We start from the raw sequence: 18,831 nt of genomic DNA on the forward strand, positions 1-18,831 counted from the left end.
CACCCTTTGGTTTGACCACAGCATCCCAGAATTCCCACTTCTTCCTGGTCAAACCACCACACACACATATCAAGTATTACAAATCATCATTGCACACTTTCTCAAATTACACCAAGTTGCAAAAATTATGCACACAAATTGTAATAAAATAAATATTTGCACACAAGCCCTTATTTCTGTGTGCAACTCTCACGGAATTTTTTGGATCTCTCTGTTTAAGGATGGAACTGAGACCAGTTTTAATTCTGAAACACTTGGAAACGAAGAGAGCAGCAATCACTGAAAGAACAAAAGGCTGTATAAGTAAAAAAACCACCAGAAGATCTGTGATGGAAGGTAGCAGGGCCCCCTGAACTGCTACTTGCAACTAAATGAGAGAAAAATGGTAAGTGTCTATCCTTGGGAGCCAAAACATCAATCCTGTCTTCAATGTCTGAACTACTGATGCCACTGAAGCAGAAAAAAGCCTTAAAACACAGAAATCAGAAGATAAAGAGGATTCCAAATGGGCTTTTTTCAAAACATTACTAGAATTAAACACTTTGAAAAAAATTGCATACCAACAAGAGAAAAACTTAGATCTCTAAAACCACTTCAAGCAGGAATTAGGTAACACAACTTCAAAAACTGCTTAGTTGTTTTGAGCCTTTTTAAAATTCACACAAGCTTTTGCTACTGCATACACAAGTTCTGTCAAAAACTCCATTTCCGCACAAGCAGCAAATGACATACATACAGAAAATTATTTGTACAGATACTTCATACACCCCACATTGCAAAGAAAAAAACATTTTAAAATCAAATTGTATATTGGAAGATTGAAAAAAATGTGACAATTATTCAGGCTATGACCCAGCAGAGCAATGTGTGAGCTCACTGCCAGATGATCCAACCCCCAGTGTCCTCTGTCACTGCTGCTGGCACAGGGTCCTGCACCCCTGCTGCTCACCAACGGCACAGCAACTCCGTGGCTCGTGGCTCGGCAGAAAGCCACTCCCTGTGCTGCTGCATCAGGGAACTGCCTCCAGCCACACAGGAACTAAAGCACACAGGCCACCGAGAGCAGGACAGGGGGTGCCAGCAGCACCCAAACCTCCTCGGGGCAGCAAACCACCCGCTCTGCTCAGCCACCCTGCCCCCCACACCTGCTCCATCCACCCCAGCACTGAACAAAGCTGAATTCTTACACGTTAAAAAAAAATCTCACCACCTCACCCAACAGTACATTTACGAGAAGGATCAGTTTCCTAGGAAACCTTCATAGAAATTTTTCTAACCCGAACATTTGAACTTTTAAATTTAACAAAGAAATGATAAAATGTACCTTTTAAAGGTAACATTTCAGTTAATTTATCTGTAATACAGATCAGACTACAATGTCTTCCATCTATCCTCTTGCAATGAGTGTGGGTGGTGCTTGGTCTCCACACTGCTTTGACACCTGCATATACCCAATTTTAGAATACTTATGTTCAACTATTGTAGTGTACAGACAGTTCTCCTGAGGAATACAAACACAAAATAAAAAACTGATTTCTTGAAGTAAATAGCATTTCTCAGTAAAGCTTGAATAGAATATGACAGATAGAGAAGGAAGCACATTTCTAGCCTAAGGCTTCTGCTCTGATGAATTTCAAAGATCCACTCTGAAGTAGATGTTTAAAGCTGCTCAGAAGCTGCAAACAGTTAAGAACAAAAAGAGTTAGCTTGCTGGAATACTGGAATTGCTATCAGCAATGTTCAATAAATAATTTCTTCTTTTTCTTCTTCTGCATTAGCTGTAAAGAGCAGAAACACACTCATTCAGCCAGTTCTCTGCTGCATATATCAAAGTACTTTAAAGAAAAATGAGCTGCTTCTTCCAAAACCAATAACACTGCTTTGACACTTCTCTAATGGACACCAAAAAAGAAGAGCAGCTTTCCTCATCTCTCTAGGGCAGTAATCAAGTTACTCCAGAGCAGACAGGCAGAATTTCATGAAAGCATAACTAAGTAATCCAAAAAGTTTAAATAAAGATCCCAACACAAGGCTGAGATATCCAACCTACTTGGTTTTAAGTCAGATTTGGGAACAGCAGCGCAGTACTTGATGCAAGCTAACTGGATTCACCTCTTACTGCTGAGGCACACACAGGTAACCCAAAACTTTGCAGACAGGTGTTTCAGAGTCTTCACCAGCACACACAGTACAGGTGTGTACATACATACATATACATACAACTCTTGCAATTGAATTGCACACATTTTGAAGTGCATGGCATGTTTGTCTCTATGTGTCCTGAGATCCATTTAGACACAGCAGGTACTGAACCTATGAACAAAAAGCTTTTTTTCCACCACATGGTTTGGAAAAATGAGGCAGAAGTTAACAATTTTCAGTTGTATTGAAAACATTTCCTTAAATGTGACCCACTGCCCCAGGACCCCAAGAATGAGAAATAACAGGGACAGGGAGTAAATAAAAAAAACTCTCAGCATCCACATTTACAGGAACTTTCCCCTCTGACCTGTTGTTAAAAAGCAGACTGAGCTCACACTTTACTGGACTATAAAAAAGCAAAGAACAGCTTCTGCTCTTATTTGGCTTAGCAGTATCTGCACAAGGAGAGAGCTACAAAATCTGCAATGCATCAATAAAGAAATCAGAAGAATAGAAGTTATGTTCATTCTGTTCATGCAGGCACACACTCAGCAGTACCAGAACTAATGCTAAGTAACTTTTAGCCACCCTCCAGGTACCAAACCTTACATAGCATAAACAGAAAAATAATTCTCACATGCACACATCTATAGGACTGGTAGATCTTTCAAGTTAACTCAGCACACCTTATTTTTTATGGTGCCATAATATACCTGTCACTGTTAGTGACATGGGACTTACTGCTAAGGATTGACATTCAAAACTGTTCAAATTTTACACAAATAAGCCAATGCTCTGTTATTATAAGATGCCACATATTTGTAATTAAAACTGATGCTAGACAGCCTAATATCTGGTTTATCTAATTAGACACCTTCCAAATCTAAGTTTTTGCAAGAAGTCAGACATTACCTGAATTTATTTTATGTTGTGTTTTGTCCATTTGTTCTGCTTGATCATTTGATCTGAAATTTTAAATAAGCAGAGACCATGAAGTCGAATACTTTATTCACTTGTTTCAACCAGAGCAGTTGTTTCTCAACTTTGAGGTCACAGCCAGAATTATTAGAGGGGGACTTAAGACATTTCAAAGCAAAAGCCAAAAATTAGTAACACTTAACTCTGTTTCCCACAGTTTTCTAGCTGACAGGTAGCAGCAGAAAGGCACAAACATTTCTAACAGCAGTCACTAATTTAAATCGGTTTTCACTTCCTTACTTTAGGAGAGCCTAGCCACCAAACTTTAACATTTTTATTTTGATGCACCAGAAGTCTTTGCTTCAAAGTCCAGATCCCCAGCCCCAGCAGAAAGCTTTGCAGCACAGCTCTCCCTCCAGTAACCACTTGTTCCATCTCACTTGACATCTGTTTCACCCTCTACTCACATTTTATTGGTAAAAGTTGGTAACTTGGTGCCTAAGGACTGTGAAGCAAACCCAGTATCAGACAAATCAGTGTGATGGATTGTGTGCCCTCCACTCTTATCTCAGTCTCACTCCCTCAACTAAAGTGCACTGCATACAAACACCTGAACATTTTCCTTAAAGATACATGAAGACTCATGTCTCATGTTCAATATACTGATTTTATAATTACTCATGTAAAAACCCATCTAAATTTGAAAAATTTAAAAGGGTCATAAAAATGTACAGTTAAATGTCATTTCTTCCAGAAGAATAATTTTTTAAAGTCTTTAGAAAACAATTTGGATTTATATATGTTCATACCAGCAAAGAAAATGTTTATTTTCAGTTCTTTCCTGGGTTTTGGCATTCAATAAAGCAAGGCATTTAATCTTGCAGAAACACATACTAAGAATGTCTCCTACTGCAATTTTTGCAGTTGCTGTGCTCAGATATAAATAATCAGAAAAACAAAACTGACTTTTTTCTAAAATGAAAAACAGAAATGGGATTGTTTACAAATAAACCTATTAATCATCCTCCTTTTTGCAGAACCTCCAGTAAATTTGTCACACCACAGTGGTGCAAATGTTTTGCATTAATGCTCAATATCTAGACTAACTATTTACAATGCAGATTCTTCTTAAAAGAAAATTTAAATCACTTGGAGTTCCTGAATTTTTAACAACATGCATGTGCCAAGCAGCTTTTGTCTGAAAGCTGAACTCTTCCTTCCACACAGCAGACAGACACAGAGACAATTCTACGGCCTTATCTAGAGAGAATACGGTGCAAAAGGATGACAAAATAACCTTTTAATTCTAGGTTTATAAAAAAAGCCATGAGGCTCTCTGAAAGAGCCTCATTTCCTTTAGCAGCCTCATGCACAGCAGAGAAACCCTTTTTCAGAATCACCCTTCTCCAACACGGGCAAGTTTTATCACAGCTTTCAACAGAACGCCAACCCAAGTTTAGGCAGATGAACAGCTCACAACCCAGAGCCTCCAAGTATAAATAAACTCTTCCACATTCAGCTTAGAGCACCAAAATTAGGCTTATGCACCAGCTCTCCCTCAAAAGGCATCAGTCCCTCAGCACTGACCTCCTGCAGAACTCGTCACCCCTGACCTTGGACAGCCAGCTGAGCTGTCTGAAGTCACGTAGGCTGTCACCTACCCCCCTCAGCCAAGGGCAGTCACAAACAGATGGCCAGAGCAATATTTTACAACAAGATATAGATCTAATACCTAGAAGAAGGAAATAAGCTGTCTTTAGGCACTGTACTCTTGGTCTCTAAACACACACACGCTAAAAATAGAAAAAACAGCCACAAAAGCAGAAGCCTGAAGAAATGGAAAGCAGGCTCATTCCAAAGCCTGCACTGTAAATCCTGAGCTCAAAACAATAGGGCTTGAAGTTTAACTTTTGTTGCACAGGAAGAAGACCCTCTTAAATAAAGAGTTAGTAATCGAAAAGGTCACAGAGACACTGACCACTGATATATACAAGAAGCTGCATCATAAAGCTCTTCTGCCTCTGCTCTCTTGCCCAGGCTGTAAAGTTAGATCAGCAGGACAGCTCAGGAAATGTTATACAAACCTCACAGCACATATAAGCACATTTAGTCAGATTTTGGAGGCCCACAGAAGACACCAAGCTGCTGTTCTGAACAGGATACAAACCCTGTGGAGATGATCTGTCTGCTCTAAATAACTGCTCTCCTGACTCACTCCCTTCATTCCCTGAAATAGGAGTCAATTTTGCAGGATACTGGCAAACCAAACACAGCCTCTACAAAACACTTAACACCCAACACCTTAAAGAAAATATGAAATAAACTTGAGTGGTAAAACGTCAAAATAGGAGTGAAGCATCTAATGCACTTGTAGCACTGTTTGCTGTGAAAATAAGCTATCCTGCTTCTCAAAAGAAGTCTTTTAACACAGTCCCCGGGCATATGAACTTGAACATTAACCTGAAAATAAAGCACTATTTTAGGCTCAACACCCCATTAGGCTGGTGCAAGACAACCTCTTGTCTTTGCAGATTGCACATCATCTCCTGAATGGCAACAGAAACAGGGCCCAGTGTAAAAAAAGGCTGCTCCAACAAAGCCTGAAGAACACACTGCTGTGGCAGCTACGTGTTGCCTTGTAGCTCAACCCTCAACTTCCTTTGCTCAGCAAAGACAAGTCACACCTGCCCTTTGCACAGGAAGTCACCAGCTTACACAATGCTCAAGTTCAAAGCTGTACTTTGAGATCTGATCAACACAGGTTTTAAGCTGTCATTGTTGTTAATACAGTTACTTGTGTGTAGAGTTTAATACGTGATGCAGTAATTAAAGGGCTCTATGCCTCTGACCTCATCTGAAGTTCAAGATTTAATTTGAGGGTTTCACTTTCTGGTTTGTAAATTAAATCCTACAGTTTACAAAGTATCAGAAAAACATATCAGGAATTTGTTCCTAACTTCAAAAGCAGAGACTGAAAAAAACAGATTAAAAAAGCATTTGGTCTACTCAAATAAGCAACACCCTCACAGAAAATCTGCTGCAGCATGACCTAAGTGAAGAGTAAGGTGGTTCAAGTACTGGCTTAACTGCTGTGCTCAAAGGGTTTGTGAGCAGCAGCACAAATTCCAGCTGGAAACAGTCACTGCTGGAGTAATCCAGACCTTAATATCTTGTGTTGTTATTGTTCAGCCTCTCCATTGATGCATCATGGGACAGAGCACACCCTCAGCAAGCTGCAGCTGATCCACAACTGGGAGGAGGAGTTGATGCACCACAGAGCTGCACTGCCAGTGAGAGGGGACCTCGAGAGGCTGTAGAAATGTAGAAACTTGGGGACTCATGAAGTTAACAGAGGGGTGGGTAAAACCCTGCACCAGTTCTTAAATGCTGGACATACACACACAGTGTAGAGTAGTCTGACACTGTAGGTTATATCTGCTGTGCTGTGCATCTGCTTCCCATTGTAACTCAAATTGAACAACCCGTGGAGCACAGGCTGATGACTTTGCTCACTCCCTTTCATCAGGTGTTCCCACACACCGACAGGATCCCCCTCGAGCCTCCTCTTCTCCAGGCCTATCAGTCCCAGCAGTCTCTGCCTTTCTTCACAGACCATACAACAGACACAGCCTGTGCTGGAATGGACCTTTCAAGACCATCTAGCCTAACCTGCTGCAATAAGCAGGAACATCTTCACAATTAGATCTGGTTGCTCAGAGCCAAATTCTTGACCTGACCTTGAACACTGCCAGGGATGGAATATCTGTCACCTCTCTGGGCAACCTGTCCCAGTCTCTTATTGTCATCATCAGTATAAAAACAATTTCTGTATATATAATCTGAATGTAGCTGTCCAGTGAGACTGTTACCTCCACCCTTGGAGATAAAGAGTCTGATAATCCTGGGCAAGCTGCTCTAGTTGATCATACCTGGAGCAGCTGGACTAGATCACTTCCAGCCTCAACTACTGCACAGTTCTAAGATTCAATGGATGCACAAGCCACATAAGAATGTAACTTTAACTACCTTTCATTACAGAAAACAAAGTTGAAGAAATTAGCCAAAATTAAGACTGCATGTGGCATACAATTGCCTAGTATTTGACAAAGCTCTTGAATTATAACTCCTTAAGTACTCAGTCTTGTAGAAATAATGTTAGACATAAAATGTAACATGCATTCATCTTTCCTCTCCACAAGGTATAAAATGATAACCTACATCTTGTCAGCAGTCATTCAAGAATCACTAATATTGTTCCTTGAAGTACTGGTCTTACCTACTACTACTATTGCATATACAACACTGTGATGATAGTTTTATCTTTAATTTCCAGTACCTAGCGCAGTTGACAAAAAAATTAACATCTATATCAGGTTTTAATTTGCAACTCTTGTATCAACTAACCAGGAAAAATGGCATAAGTAAATGAAAAAACATAGTATTAAAGCACAGCATCCAATCACAAATACCTCTAGCACTAGAATAAAAAAACAGGACATAATTTGAACCTACCTTTCTGCAGTAATTTGATCTCTCCATTTTCTTTCTTGATTTCATTCATTAGTTTGTGCTTCTTCTTTTCTTTTTGCTTCTTCTCCCTTTCTTTAACTTTGTCTTTGATTTGACCTGAAATGCAAATATTTCACAATTAAGCAAGAACAGAAAAGCAATTGTAACATACATATTTCCTTGTACCCTTATGCAAGCTCTATTAAGAGGATATAGAGAAGGAGTTACAAGGAAATCCCAGTACTTACAATATGAAAAGCTAATATTTATCTGTTGCATAATCCATCATAAGTTTCTTTAACTCAGAAAAGTTTTGTTTGTTATGTTGTGGCTGTGTGCAACAACCCAGCACGTTAACTGTACAGTAATTTTTGCTTACTCCTATACCTTCTGCTCTTATTTTGCATCTGCAGTCAGCTCATTTGTTGAAATTGGAATTGCATGCGTTACATAAGCATTGAGGAAAAAAGTAATACAGTTAGCATTTTCTTGGATGCACATCCAGACTGAAAACCTTCCTAACTATCTATCTATACATACTCTGAACTTAAAGGCTTTTGCAAATACCTAGGAAAGATGGTTCCATCTGTCAAATTAAAAATCTTTTACATTACATTCACAGGCTAATGCATCAATTGCAGTCAGATATAATTAATAAAGACATGAGATGTGCTCTATTCACACAGCAGATTTAATTCACTGGTGCCTCCCCTGCTTACCTACAATCAGAACAGCTCACATGAGCAGTCTCATTTTTCATTTACTTTCTTGTCAAGTTACTCCAGGTTTTTAAATCCCTGACATAGAAAAGCAGAGCCTGTAGGCATGCTTTCTGCAAGTAAAATACTAGACCTAGAGGAATTCATAGTTCCAAGCAGTCATCTTTGCAAGCCAAGCTGAGATACACTTCTGAGGGCAAGCACTAAAGAAGTCAGATTTTACCAGGCTTATATGCAGTGCAGCCAGCACTTCACGCCTTACTTCCTGGCGTGAAGCCAGTACCTGCTCAAAGAGTTCACTGGGCTTTTTAACCTCCACAGGGAAAGAGGAAATCTGATTTCAAGCTTCTACATAATGTTATGCTTCAGTAATACAGACGAGAGACAGCCCTGATGTTTTATTCATGGTACTTGCATTATAAACCCCAAGTGGAAGCAAAGAAATCCAATTACTCTTCCTTAAGCATTCACATAAAATAGAAGTAGTGAGTATGTTCACTACTAACAAATGAGAAATATTTCAGAAGCAAGCCAAAGAAAGCCCTCAGTTCTAGAAGGCAATGTAGAGTGACCCCTAACCAAACTACTCAGGAAGCATGTTGATAAAGGTGCAAAGAGCTGACAGCAATCCACCTAAATGAATGCTCCAACAGTGATTCCACAGCATTCAATCTTTCCTCTGAGGAGTATTCTAATGAGGATACAGAACTTAAACCCTCACAGTTGTTAGAGTGAAGCAAAGGATGTATTTCAGGGAGAGTCAGAAAATAAGTCAAATAAAAACCAAAATAGATGGCAATTGAGATATGCCTCTTGCCTCTCCACAGACCATAAGCAGCAGGGAGAGAACAGAAGCTATACTGGCACAAACATAATAAGGTAGCTGCACTCAGAGGATGTTTTAGTTCTAAGTAACTGAAACAGCCATGCCCAAGAACAGCCTCTTCCTAGCACCTCTGTGGGAAGGGATGGATGACAAAGCAGATTTATGCGTACAACAGACCATGGAAACCAAATAAGCTTTCCAACACAAATCTTTCTAGGAATAGGTTAAACTGACATAAATCTTCCTCTCCAACCTGTTTCTCCCCAAAAAGGAATCTCTAATTTGTAAATGCCCTGCAACCTGAGTATGAAATTGGGTAAATTGTCCAACAGGAGTTAATGTAACACTCCAAAAGCAGACACTCAGCTAGCAGGCAGTAACACCAGGCTTGATTTATAACCTTGGCTGAACAATCAACTCAGCCAGAACTACAATTATCATGGGAAGACCTAGATTTTATCTCGACATTTTTGTATGGTTAAGAGGCACACTTGACTTCTGCTATCACTTACAAATCAAAGCAACATTGAAGAGTATATACAGATGTTGAGTCTTGCTGAAAGAGGACAAAAGACTGAAAGAATCTTTTACTGCCAACTCATGAAAATGAGGCCAATGAATCTTCCAGTTTTGTCAGAAGCAACACATAAAGACAGAGAACCTTTTAAAGAGCCTCTAGTTTATTTTCACATTTACAAAGCAATTAGAGTCAATGGTGAAACTTTCCCAACAAAAGCAACAATGAATGTGTTCTGTAACATCCCCCAGCAACAGCCACAAGTAAATCCTACCATAAGTGATTGCAAATAAAATGCAAATGCAGCTGAGGGATATTTGGAGTAAACTTTCCCTTCTAGAAATCACAGTATTGTAACCAAACCAGTGTAGAGCCTGATGCAAGTAAAAAACAGTTGAGAAGCTCCATCTGAACGTACAGATTTTCTGATTTCCTCCTTCAAAGCTCACAGAATAGCTTAACAATAGCCAGTAGTTCCCCTAAAAAAAAAAACCCATAAATACTGAAATTTAAAAAAAATCTTCATACATTAAAAAAAAAACCTGTCAAAATGAGTTACTCCATGGATTAACACTTGAACTTAATTCTCAGTTGAAATACCTTAAGTTTCTGAGTATTAGTAAGTGTTTTCTTGCCTCGCTTGCAAAATTCAAACACAACTTTCAAACAAAAGGCTGCTGATTGTTCTCCTCAGGGAATCCAGAAACATGAATATTCTTCATAAAATTCCTGCTTTAAAATGAATACCCCCAATATTAAGCAATTTACAACCTACATATCACAGAATAAACAAGCAGTGAGTGACACTGGCAAGGGAAAACAAGAAAATCTTGTTCTGTTGAAGTTATGAAAACCCAGACTGCTCTTGTACAGTTTTTCTGAAATTTACCAGTAGAAGCTACTACTGGTCTCCATTTTACTTGTAGGGCAACAAGATCACAAAGCAGTAAAAGGCAGGAAGATGTTTATAATAAGCTTTCCATGTCTACAGAATATTCTGCAGTTAGTTTCCACCAAGACTACTCCTAACAAAAAAAAAGAAAAATAAAAAAAGTTTTTTGAGCTGCTGTGGATGAAATGAGCCCCCACAGAAATAACACAGCCCAAACACACAGGAGGGAAGGCCTTTACATACCTCCAAAGGCACCAAAACTAAAAGCCAATTGTCTGAAGTAATTTGTGGCCCAGGGCAAAAAAGAAAGAAATCTATCTTTTCATTACACTTATCCCACCTATTTCTCCAGTGTGAGTCCTGCCTGTGGGCTCAGCTCCTCACAGACTGCTGCAGTTTGGGTCCTTTTGCACGTGGCACAGTCCCTCAGGCACAGCCTGCTCCAGCGTGGTGCCCCATGGGGTCACAGGCCCTGCCAGGAGCCTGCTCCAGCAAAGGCTTCCCTGGGGTCACAGCCTCCCGTGGACACCCTCCTGCTCCAGGCTGGAGGCCCCAAGGGTCTCAGGTGGATCTCTGCTCCCCCAGGGACCTCCCTGGGCTGCAGGGGCACAGGTGCCCCAGCAGGAGCTGCCCCAGGGGCTGCACAGCAATCTGCTCTGGCCCCTGGAGCACCTCCTGCCCCTCCTTCTGCGCTGAGCTCTCTCCAGCTGCAATTGGTCCTGTGCAGTGATTTTTTCCCCCTTTTAAAATACATAATCCCAGAGATGCTACTACCATCACTGGCAGCTTCTCACAGAAGCCACCCCTGTATCTCCCCTGCTACCTTGCCACGCAAACCAATCCAACTCTACTAAATACACAAGTGTACACTTTTTAAAATACAGGGCTTTGTAGCAATAAGTATCCCCGTTCAGAAAAAAATACAACACCTAAGGAATTAAGAGATTTCTAATGTCTCCTTCAAATTTACAGCAAGGAGTGTCACCATGAAGTCCATATTCTTTGCTTTGCATGCCACGAGAACTGTACACCCACACCCAAAAGAAATGCTGCAACAGCAGTACATTAAAATAAAAGAAGTGCAACATATAGACAGGAAGAATTTTATTATGGTGTGTGCCATCTCACTTTTCTAAAGGGCATCTGAAAAATATCTTCACTTTACAACAATTCTACACAATGAACTGAATTAATTAAGAATTATATGCATACTTCCTCCTCAAATTCCAAAGCTACTTTTTCTGGATGTCAGGTTAAGTACATAAATAAAATACATGGATATACACTGTACTTATACATTAAATAGCCATTTACAACTAAAGGGTGTAGTAAAAGTTCCTTGTTTCCCAACTCAAGAGATACTCATAGTAGTTATTCTCATTATGAGAATGACTGCCACAATTTCCTAAGCAGTAAATACAGGAACACAAATTCACAGACCACACCTAATTTCAGAAATCTAATCAGATCCATGCCTCTGCTGAAAGCTTTCTATAGACAAAAAGGTAAAAATAGCATAGACAGTGAGTACTAATGGGAAGTGCTCTTGAGGGGATCTCATGTGCAAAGTGGAGGCTGTCACTTGGGAAATCTGCACCCTGAAGTCCACGCAGGAGCTCCAACAAGCAAGCCCATTCCAGCACTACAAGAGGAGAGCTGTGCAGCCCTGTCAGATGCCAAAAGCTGCAGCTGCTCTGCATCATTTTCCAGATGGTAACTCACATTAGTAGTCAGTCATAGATTATGTTCAAAGTATTCTGCCTGCCTCTCCTCTGTTTGATTTAAGGGCTGTCACTGCACATGAGGCAAAATATTTACAGACTACTGCTAAGGGACACCATCAATATGGATAACACCAGCAGCAGGGTAACTGAAAGGGAGGGGAAATAAGGAGGGGCATACAAGAACATCAGCTACCATCCCTTCCATCAGCAGTCTCCTCACTTGGAACAAACACCCATAAAAATAAAACCTCAAGAAGCCATCCATGTTTAACTGGTTATGCAGGTACATGAAGTACATTTAACATCACCATGTTAACAGCCTTGACACCTGCACTTGTTAAATCCTACAATGTACACTGCAGAGCAGGTTTCCCAGCTTAATGAACATGGAAAAACCCATACAGTATGTTCAAGATAAAATACAAACCATCAGAAAAGGGACAAGTTTCACATCCCAGCAACCAGGAACATATGGCTGACACTCCTTTCAGTAATTTAATTTAAAATCTAAGATATCACTAAAGAAATCCCCTTATCAGGCAAGAATATTTCCTCAAGCTCTCCAATGAATGAAAAGGAGGACAAATCCCTTTCAGAATTAAAACACTTCCAAAAAACTGAAATATGATCTTGACAGTTCCCAGTTCCTTTAAGCTTCTCACTTCTAAGGAGACCTTCTACATGCAGAACTGAATGAGTTTAGGCTCAGGCACTGGGGAGTTGAAATCAGTAACAGAGAATGTGAGAGCTGCAAACAAGGCCTCTTTAAGAGGTTTCAGATCAAATGCTCAGCCTTCTGATCTTGTGTCAACTATGGAAAATTATTTGGTATTCTAAAATCAGAGTAAGTTTCTGCTGCATGAATTACACACAAAGCTGAATTCTGGGGTACAGGAAGGGCATGGTTCTCCAGCTTAGAAAGATTTTGTTCTGCCTAGCAAGTCTCAAGTTATCGTATCAAAAAGGGGCCAGGGTCCCTCAAGAAAAAGATGCATTGCTCCAAATTTATCCCAGCATTGCATATTAATGTCACTACCAGCTCTGAAAATTGAACTGCATGTAAATCTCCAGCAGCAACAGAAATTTGAGAAGTCCCTCTTCCTCCTGAATACCATACTTAAAACCCCAAACACTTTCTAGACATTGCTGCTTACAGTAGGGTATCTAAATAGAAATATATTGAAGAATTCAGATGAGAATGGTCAAGAGCCTCATAAGCATGAAAGAGACTGTTATATTTTAAAAATTCAACAGAATGGAGGGGGAAGTGACTCCAGCCACACAGTCCAAGGAAAAATAAAAAAAGGGAAGTAGTAGTTAACAGAAGGAGGAAATGTTTAGCAGAAGAAAAAAAAGACAACCTTAGAAGCAAGATGCATGGCCCCAGTTCTAAAGAAGGGAAAAAGAAGATTCAAAACTTTCTTCAACCTACTTCAGTAACAGAGACTATGAAATGAGCATCCCACTGGAAGCAAACCAGAATTATTAAGACTGAAAAGTGTAACTTCTTGAAAGGTAAAATCCCAGAAGGGTCACATGATACAAGGTAACTGTTACCAGAAGAATCACTGCTAAATGTTCACCTGACATCTAATCTTATCTATCCTTCAAAGACAGCAGGAGAAAGAAGGGAAGTGGGGACAAAGGAGGAACAGTTAAAAAAAAATAGACTAACACTAAAAACAAGAGCTACAGTGCCCCATTCAGCTTTCCTGCTCATACGGGGAATCCCCATCTGCAAGTCAAAAAGCATCAATCTCATTTTGCAACTGCCTGCACACTGAGGCAATCTTACAAATGGATCACTGATAAAAAAAAAAAAAAACAGGAGGAAAAGAAAAATTGTACACAGAAACAGCAAGAAAAGCAGAAAAGATGGCTCATGCAACTGCATTACACCTTACAGCAAACATAGGGACCAAAACCAAAGATTTGGACAGACACTGCCTAATGCAGAGGGGAGGGGCTGAGCTGAGCTTTGCACTGTTATGAAAACAATGCCAACTATGAACTGCTAGAGCAGAGTACTGGTGAAATGACTGACTGAATCAGCAGAGTCAGAGCATGAACAGCAATCACTCTGTCACACTGACACTGTGCTTCAAAAACAAAAACATTGCACAACTTTAGTTCCACTATCAGAATGTTCATGACAAGTGAAATTTAAGCTTATTTTAAACAGCCTAAACCTCGTTATCTGCAGGATAAATCATGCATCCAGCAAAAGGCTCTTTCAGGCTCTCTGCATGCTAGATCATCTCTGAAGGGGTCACTGAACCTCATTCATTTAATGGAATCACAAGCTGTAAGGCCTGCTTATGACTCTGCAACTTAAAAGCTCTTTGCAATTAATTAAAAGACCAAAGTCCTTAAACAAAGACTTGAAAAAAATACAAAAATTTTTGAAAAGCTTTAAACCCATCATCCATCTTGGCTACAACCAAGCTTGATCTTCCTATCACCTAGGAAATCAGGGTCCCTCAGAACTAGGCCCCCTTACCTCATAATCACTACTGCAAGTGAAGGACACACAACAGCTCCTATCAATCAGCAGCTTTTCTGAATGCAAGGTGAAAAACCTCACCATTTCCTCCTCAGTGTCAATACTTCTATCATCATTACCATAATTAAACTAAAATTAGGAAAATGCAATTGCTACTATTGCAATTGCAAATGCAATTGCTTGAGATTTCAAGACCAGATCTCACATTCATTCACTGCACACCCTCATTCCCTGTATTATTTTGTCTATACCACAGTCCTAACAATCTCATGAGACAAATCTTGCCATTCTCCCCCTGATTCCTCCAGCTTTGCTTCTCACTTTCTCTAGTACTGAAATCTGTACTGTACTGAAATCAGTCTCTCTCACAAAGGTAAAGCTTTTTTTCCTCACACCCTAAGAGCTCTGAGCACCAGAGCACACAGCTCCCTGGCCAGAAACACAACTCCTCATTTATAGGTACTGGAATGACTGGGAATTCCACCCCATCCCATGTGCCCACCTGCAATGCATCTCCATTTTTGGCTGCAAACAGGAGGATGGACTTTCTCCATTTTCAGAGCCTCACAACAACCAAGAACTCTCACCCATTCCACGTGCTTATCTCTTAGTATTTCTGTCTCTACATCTCTAGTCTCTCCATTGGCACAACTTTCCTGCTGGCAGGTGCAACACTGGCATGTGTATCAGTTCTGAATGCTAGCAGAGAAAAACAATCAATACCATCAATTCCATGTTGCTGCTCCTTCTCCACTGCACCAAAGGCAGAGGTTGCCTAACTGCAGACTCCAGGAACAAGAGACTGCACTTGCCTGCATGAGGCTGATTTTCAGAATGCACTGATCGCAGCTTCTACAAACTCAGCTCACTACACCTCAAGGAGAATATTTTATTCCTATTCCTATTTTATCCCCTGCCCCTCATATATGCTCTATGTGCAAGCCTTTCAGTTTTCCATAATTACCCAAAATCATCTAAATTTACCCATGCTGTTCAAGTCCACTCTGTAGGCTGCCTAAAATTTTCATTTCTCCTTCTATCCTACCTTCCTGGCCTTTTCTACAGCACCTAAGTATAATCTTTCACCCCAAAACAAAACCAGAATCACCTCCACACTGCTCCAGCCTGCTATTTTCCTCTCCTATCAGTATTTCAAATTCATTCCACGTTCACTCATTACATGCTGCAACCACAGTCCCTCTGGTATCTTTTTCCAGTCTGTAGCTTCAGCACTCCCAATGCACAAGTCCTGACTATTCCACCCACCCACCTCAATGTCATTCTTAGCTTTCCTCTCTACTCAGGATTCTACGTGCCTGCCCCCCAGCCATTCTTTTCTCCCTGCATCATAACTGCATTTTTCCCTTTCCTCTCTGCACAGTAAATTATTCACAGGATTAACAGCACAAACCTGTTCTTTAATCTACAGTCAAATACTGAATCACTTTTGAAAGGCTGGCAGCTCTCAGCAGAAGAGTCAGTGCATCCTTCACTTTCTCAGCCTTCTCTGCAAAAATATACAGTTTAATTAAAATAAAGTTCTTCTTTTACAGGGAAAATATGCCACAAAATTTTAGGTTTAGAAACTACTTCCTCTAAATGGAAATGTGCAGACTCAGATACCAAACAGGTATCATGTGCCTTTGAAAATTTATTTGTTGCATGGAGGTAAGTTTTCAAGGAATAAACGTAAGGTAAAAATATCTGTTCTGAGCGCTCAGCAACTAAAAAATAAAAAGAATTTGTGCCTGTGAATATAAGCTCTGAGAAAAGTATCTTTTCCAGATACAAGGTGCAGAACCTCTTTAAAGACAAATCACATAAATTATTCAGTTACCACTATCAGTGTCAATTTCTTTAAGCAATGTGAAAGAATATTTCATCCTGTTATGGCAATATGGTTCTAAGATTTACTAACATGACTCTTCAACACTGGTAGGACACTACAGCAATCAGAGCAAATACGGTTATTAATTACACAACTTTGCAAGAAGGATTTGGATGAGTTTCTCAGCAGCTATCCTTGAAGACAAAATGACTTCACCAACATCAAACAGGTAATGAGCATCATTTCTAAAGACTTTTTCCCAGACACCTTTTGGACAGGAATAAAAGGGGGGAAAGCCCTAAAATGGAACACTTGAAAGCACTGAAATTACATACTTAAAACCCACTTGGACACCACCAATCAAGATCCAAGTAAATAAAAAAAACCCTCTCAGAGGTAAGTGAATCACAGACTAAGATATTCATGGAAATTAGTGAAAAAATGAAGTAAGGTAGCCCAGACAACCTAATCAGTAGACAAAAAGGCATATTGATATTTCTCTACAAGCTTGGCTGATCCTTTAATTACAGGTATAGGCCACAATCAAAGTAACCTAAATCTATCTACACAACAGCTGTCATTTATCTTTCCTTTAAAATAAAAGAAAATTGATTAAACTAAGTAATGGAGTGTACATTTCAAATTTCTCATATTTCGATGTAAATATAAAAGCATCAACATCTGGTTTAAGGTCACTGGAGACTGGGAAAGGACACACTAGAAATAAAAGCATGTATTCTTGTACTGTCATCATATACTCATGTATTGTCTTGTAGTTCCCAAGATTTACTGTTGATCACAGCAGGAACCCAAGCAAGACTCTTGCCTGACATCTTGTCCTACCTCGTATGGCCATTTCTGTCCAGCACCACTAATGAACTAACCCAGCATCCTCCCCTTATCCTGAAGGCCTCGAGCATTCCTTGGGAGATGTGATTCTCATAAAATAAAGAAAGCCTGGAGCAGCAACTACATGAGATTTCAAAAGTCTAAGTATCTAAATTTTAACTGCATTTTAACTAGTACTCAATGACTTAGCCTCTAAAAAATTAACAGCCTAAGAGACGAGACGATTTACGATTTAATTTTTAAATTACGGCGATTTTTTGCAACACGTTCTCGGTTTTTCCCCAATTCAGTTTTGTTCGCGCATTTCTAATAAATTACTCGGCATCCTCATTTCCCTAATAGGTAAGAAAACCTAAGGCCTCTGGCAGCTTCTGGCTGACGCCATCGCTAATTCCACACCCCCTTTTTTGACAGGATTGACGGCGGACCGAGCCGCCGCTGCCTTCCCCACGAGCCCACACAAGGCCAGCGATGTGTGAGCGGCTCCGGCGCTGCCCGCAGCCCCCGGGCCGGGCCGGGGCCGCCTCCCGCCGCCGCCGGGCAGCTCCAGCGAGGCCCCGCGCCCGCTGCCCCTTCCAGCCCTCCCTGCCCGCCGCCCCGCCGCTCACCTTTGGGGAACAGCAGCTTCACCTCCCCGTTCTCCTCCCGGCTCAGGGCCCCGCCGCCATCTCCTGCCGCCGCCACAACGGGCAGCGCCCCGTGCTTCCTCCTCTCCTTGTCCCGCTTCTCCTTGGGTCTCTTGGGCTTGGCGCTGCCGCCGCTGCCGCCGCCTCCCGCCTCGGCCGCCAGCGCCAGGCGGTGCCGGTGGTGGCGGTGCTGGTGCTGCGGGTGGGACGAGGAGGGGGAGGCGGACGGCGGCAGCAGCACCGCGGGCGGCAGCAGCTTCCGGGACAGCGGGGAAGGGAACGCAAAGCCCCCCGCGCCCGCCGAGGGGCCCGAGGGCAGCGCGGCGAAGCCCCATGGCCCGGGGCCGCTGTAGCTGGGCACGACCGCGGGCAGCGGCTGCTTGGCGCTCCCGCCACCGCCGCCCCCTTCACCGTTGACGCGCTTAGCGCCCTTCAAGCTCCGCTCCTCGGCTCCCTTCACCTTCTTGGCGGCCGGCTGGGATCCGCGGGAACCTTTCGCATCCGGGGCCGTCCTGGCGCCGAGCAGCTCCTGCTCAGGGGGCGCCGCGCCACGACCCGGACTGGGCGGCTCCGCCATCTTGGGCTCCGGCGTCTATTTACTCTCGGCTCGCCCCAACCGATAGCGCCGGGGGCGGGGCAGTGCCACGGCCTCGCCCAATGGGCCGGGGTGGCGCCGGACAGACAGCGAGATCGGCCAATCGCAGGGCGGGCAGAGGGGGCGGGCTCTCAGGGGATTGGGGGCGGTGGCTCGGCTGAGTGCGCAGGGCGCGCGGGGGTG

The 18,831-nt window shown here is 41.8% G+C and overlaps 1 protein-coding gene across 2 annotated transcripts in view; it reads right to left on the bottom strand.

Annotated features, from left to right (window-relative positions):
• Window positions 1-18,691, bottom strand: part of RSBN1L (round spermatid basic protein 1 like) — a 48,026-nt gene extending 29,335 nt beyond the window's left edge. For both annotated transcript variants that reach the window (XM_074538820.1, XM_074538819.1), the window contains exons 1-2: window positions 18,036-18,691; window positions 7,573-7,686 (exon numbers count right to left, since the gene is read on the bottom strand). In XM_074538820.1, the coding sequence (XP_074394921.1) occupies window positions 7,573-7,686; window positions 18,036-18,630 (709 nt within the window). In that variant the 5' untranslated portion in view covers window positions 18,631-18,691. The remainder of the gene's footprint in view (window positions 1-7,572; window positions 7,687-18,035) is intronic.
• Between the last annotated feature and the right edge of the window lie 140 nt (window positions 18,692-18,831).

This window comes from Zonotrichia albicollis, chromosome 4, assembly GCF_047830755.1.
Source record: "Zonotrichia albicollis isolate bZonAlb1 chromosome 4, bZonAlb1.hap1, whole genome shotgun sequence".
In the NCBI taxonomy this organism is placed as follows: Eukaryota; Metazoa; Chordata; class Aves; order Passeriformes; family Passerellidae; genus Zonotrichia; species Zonotrichia albicollis.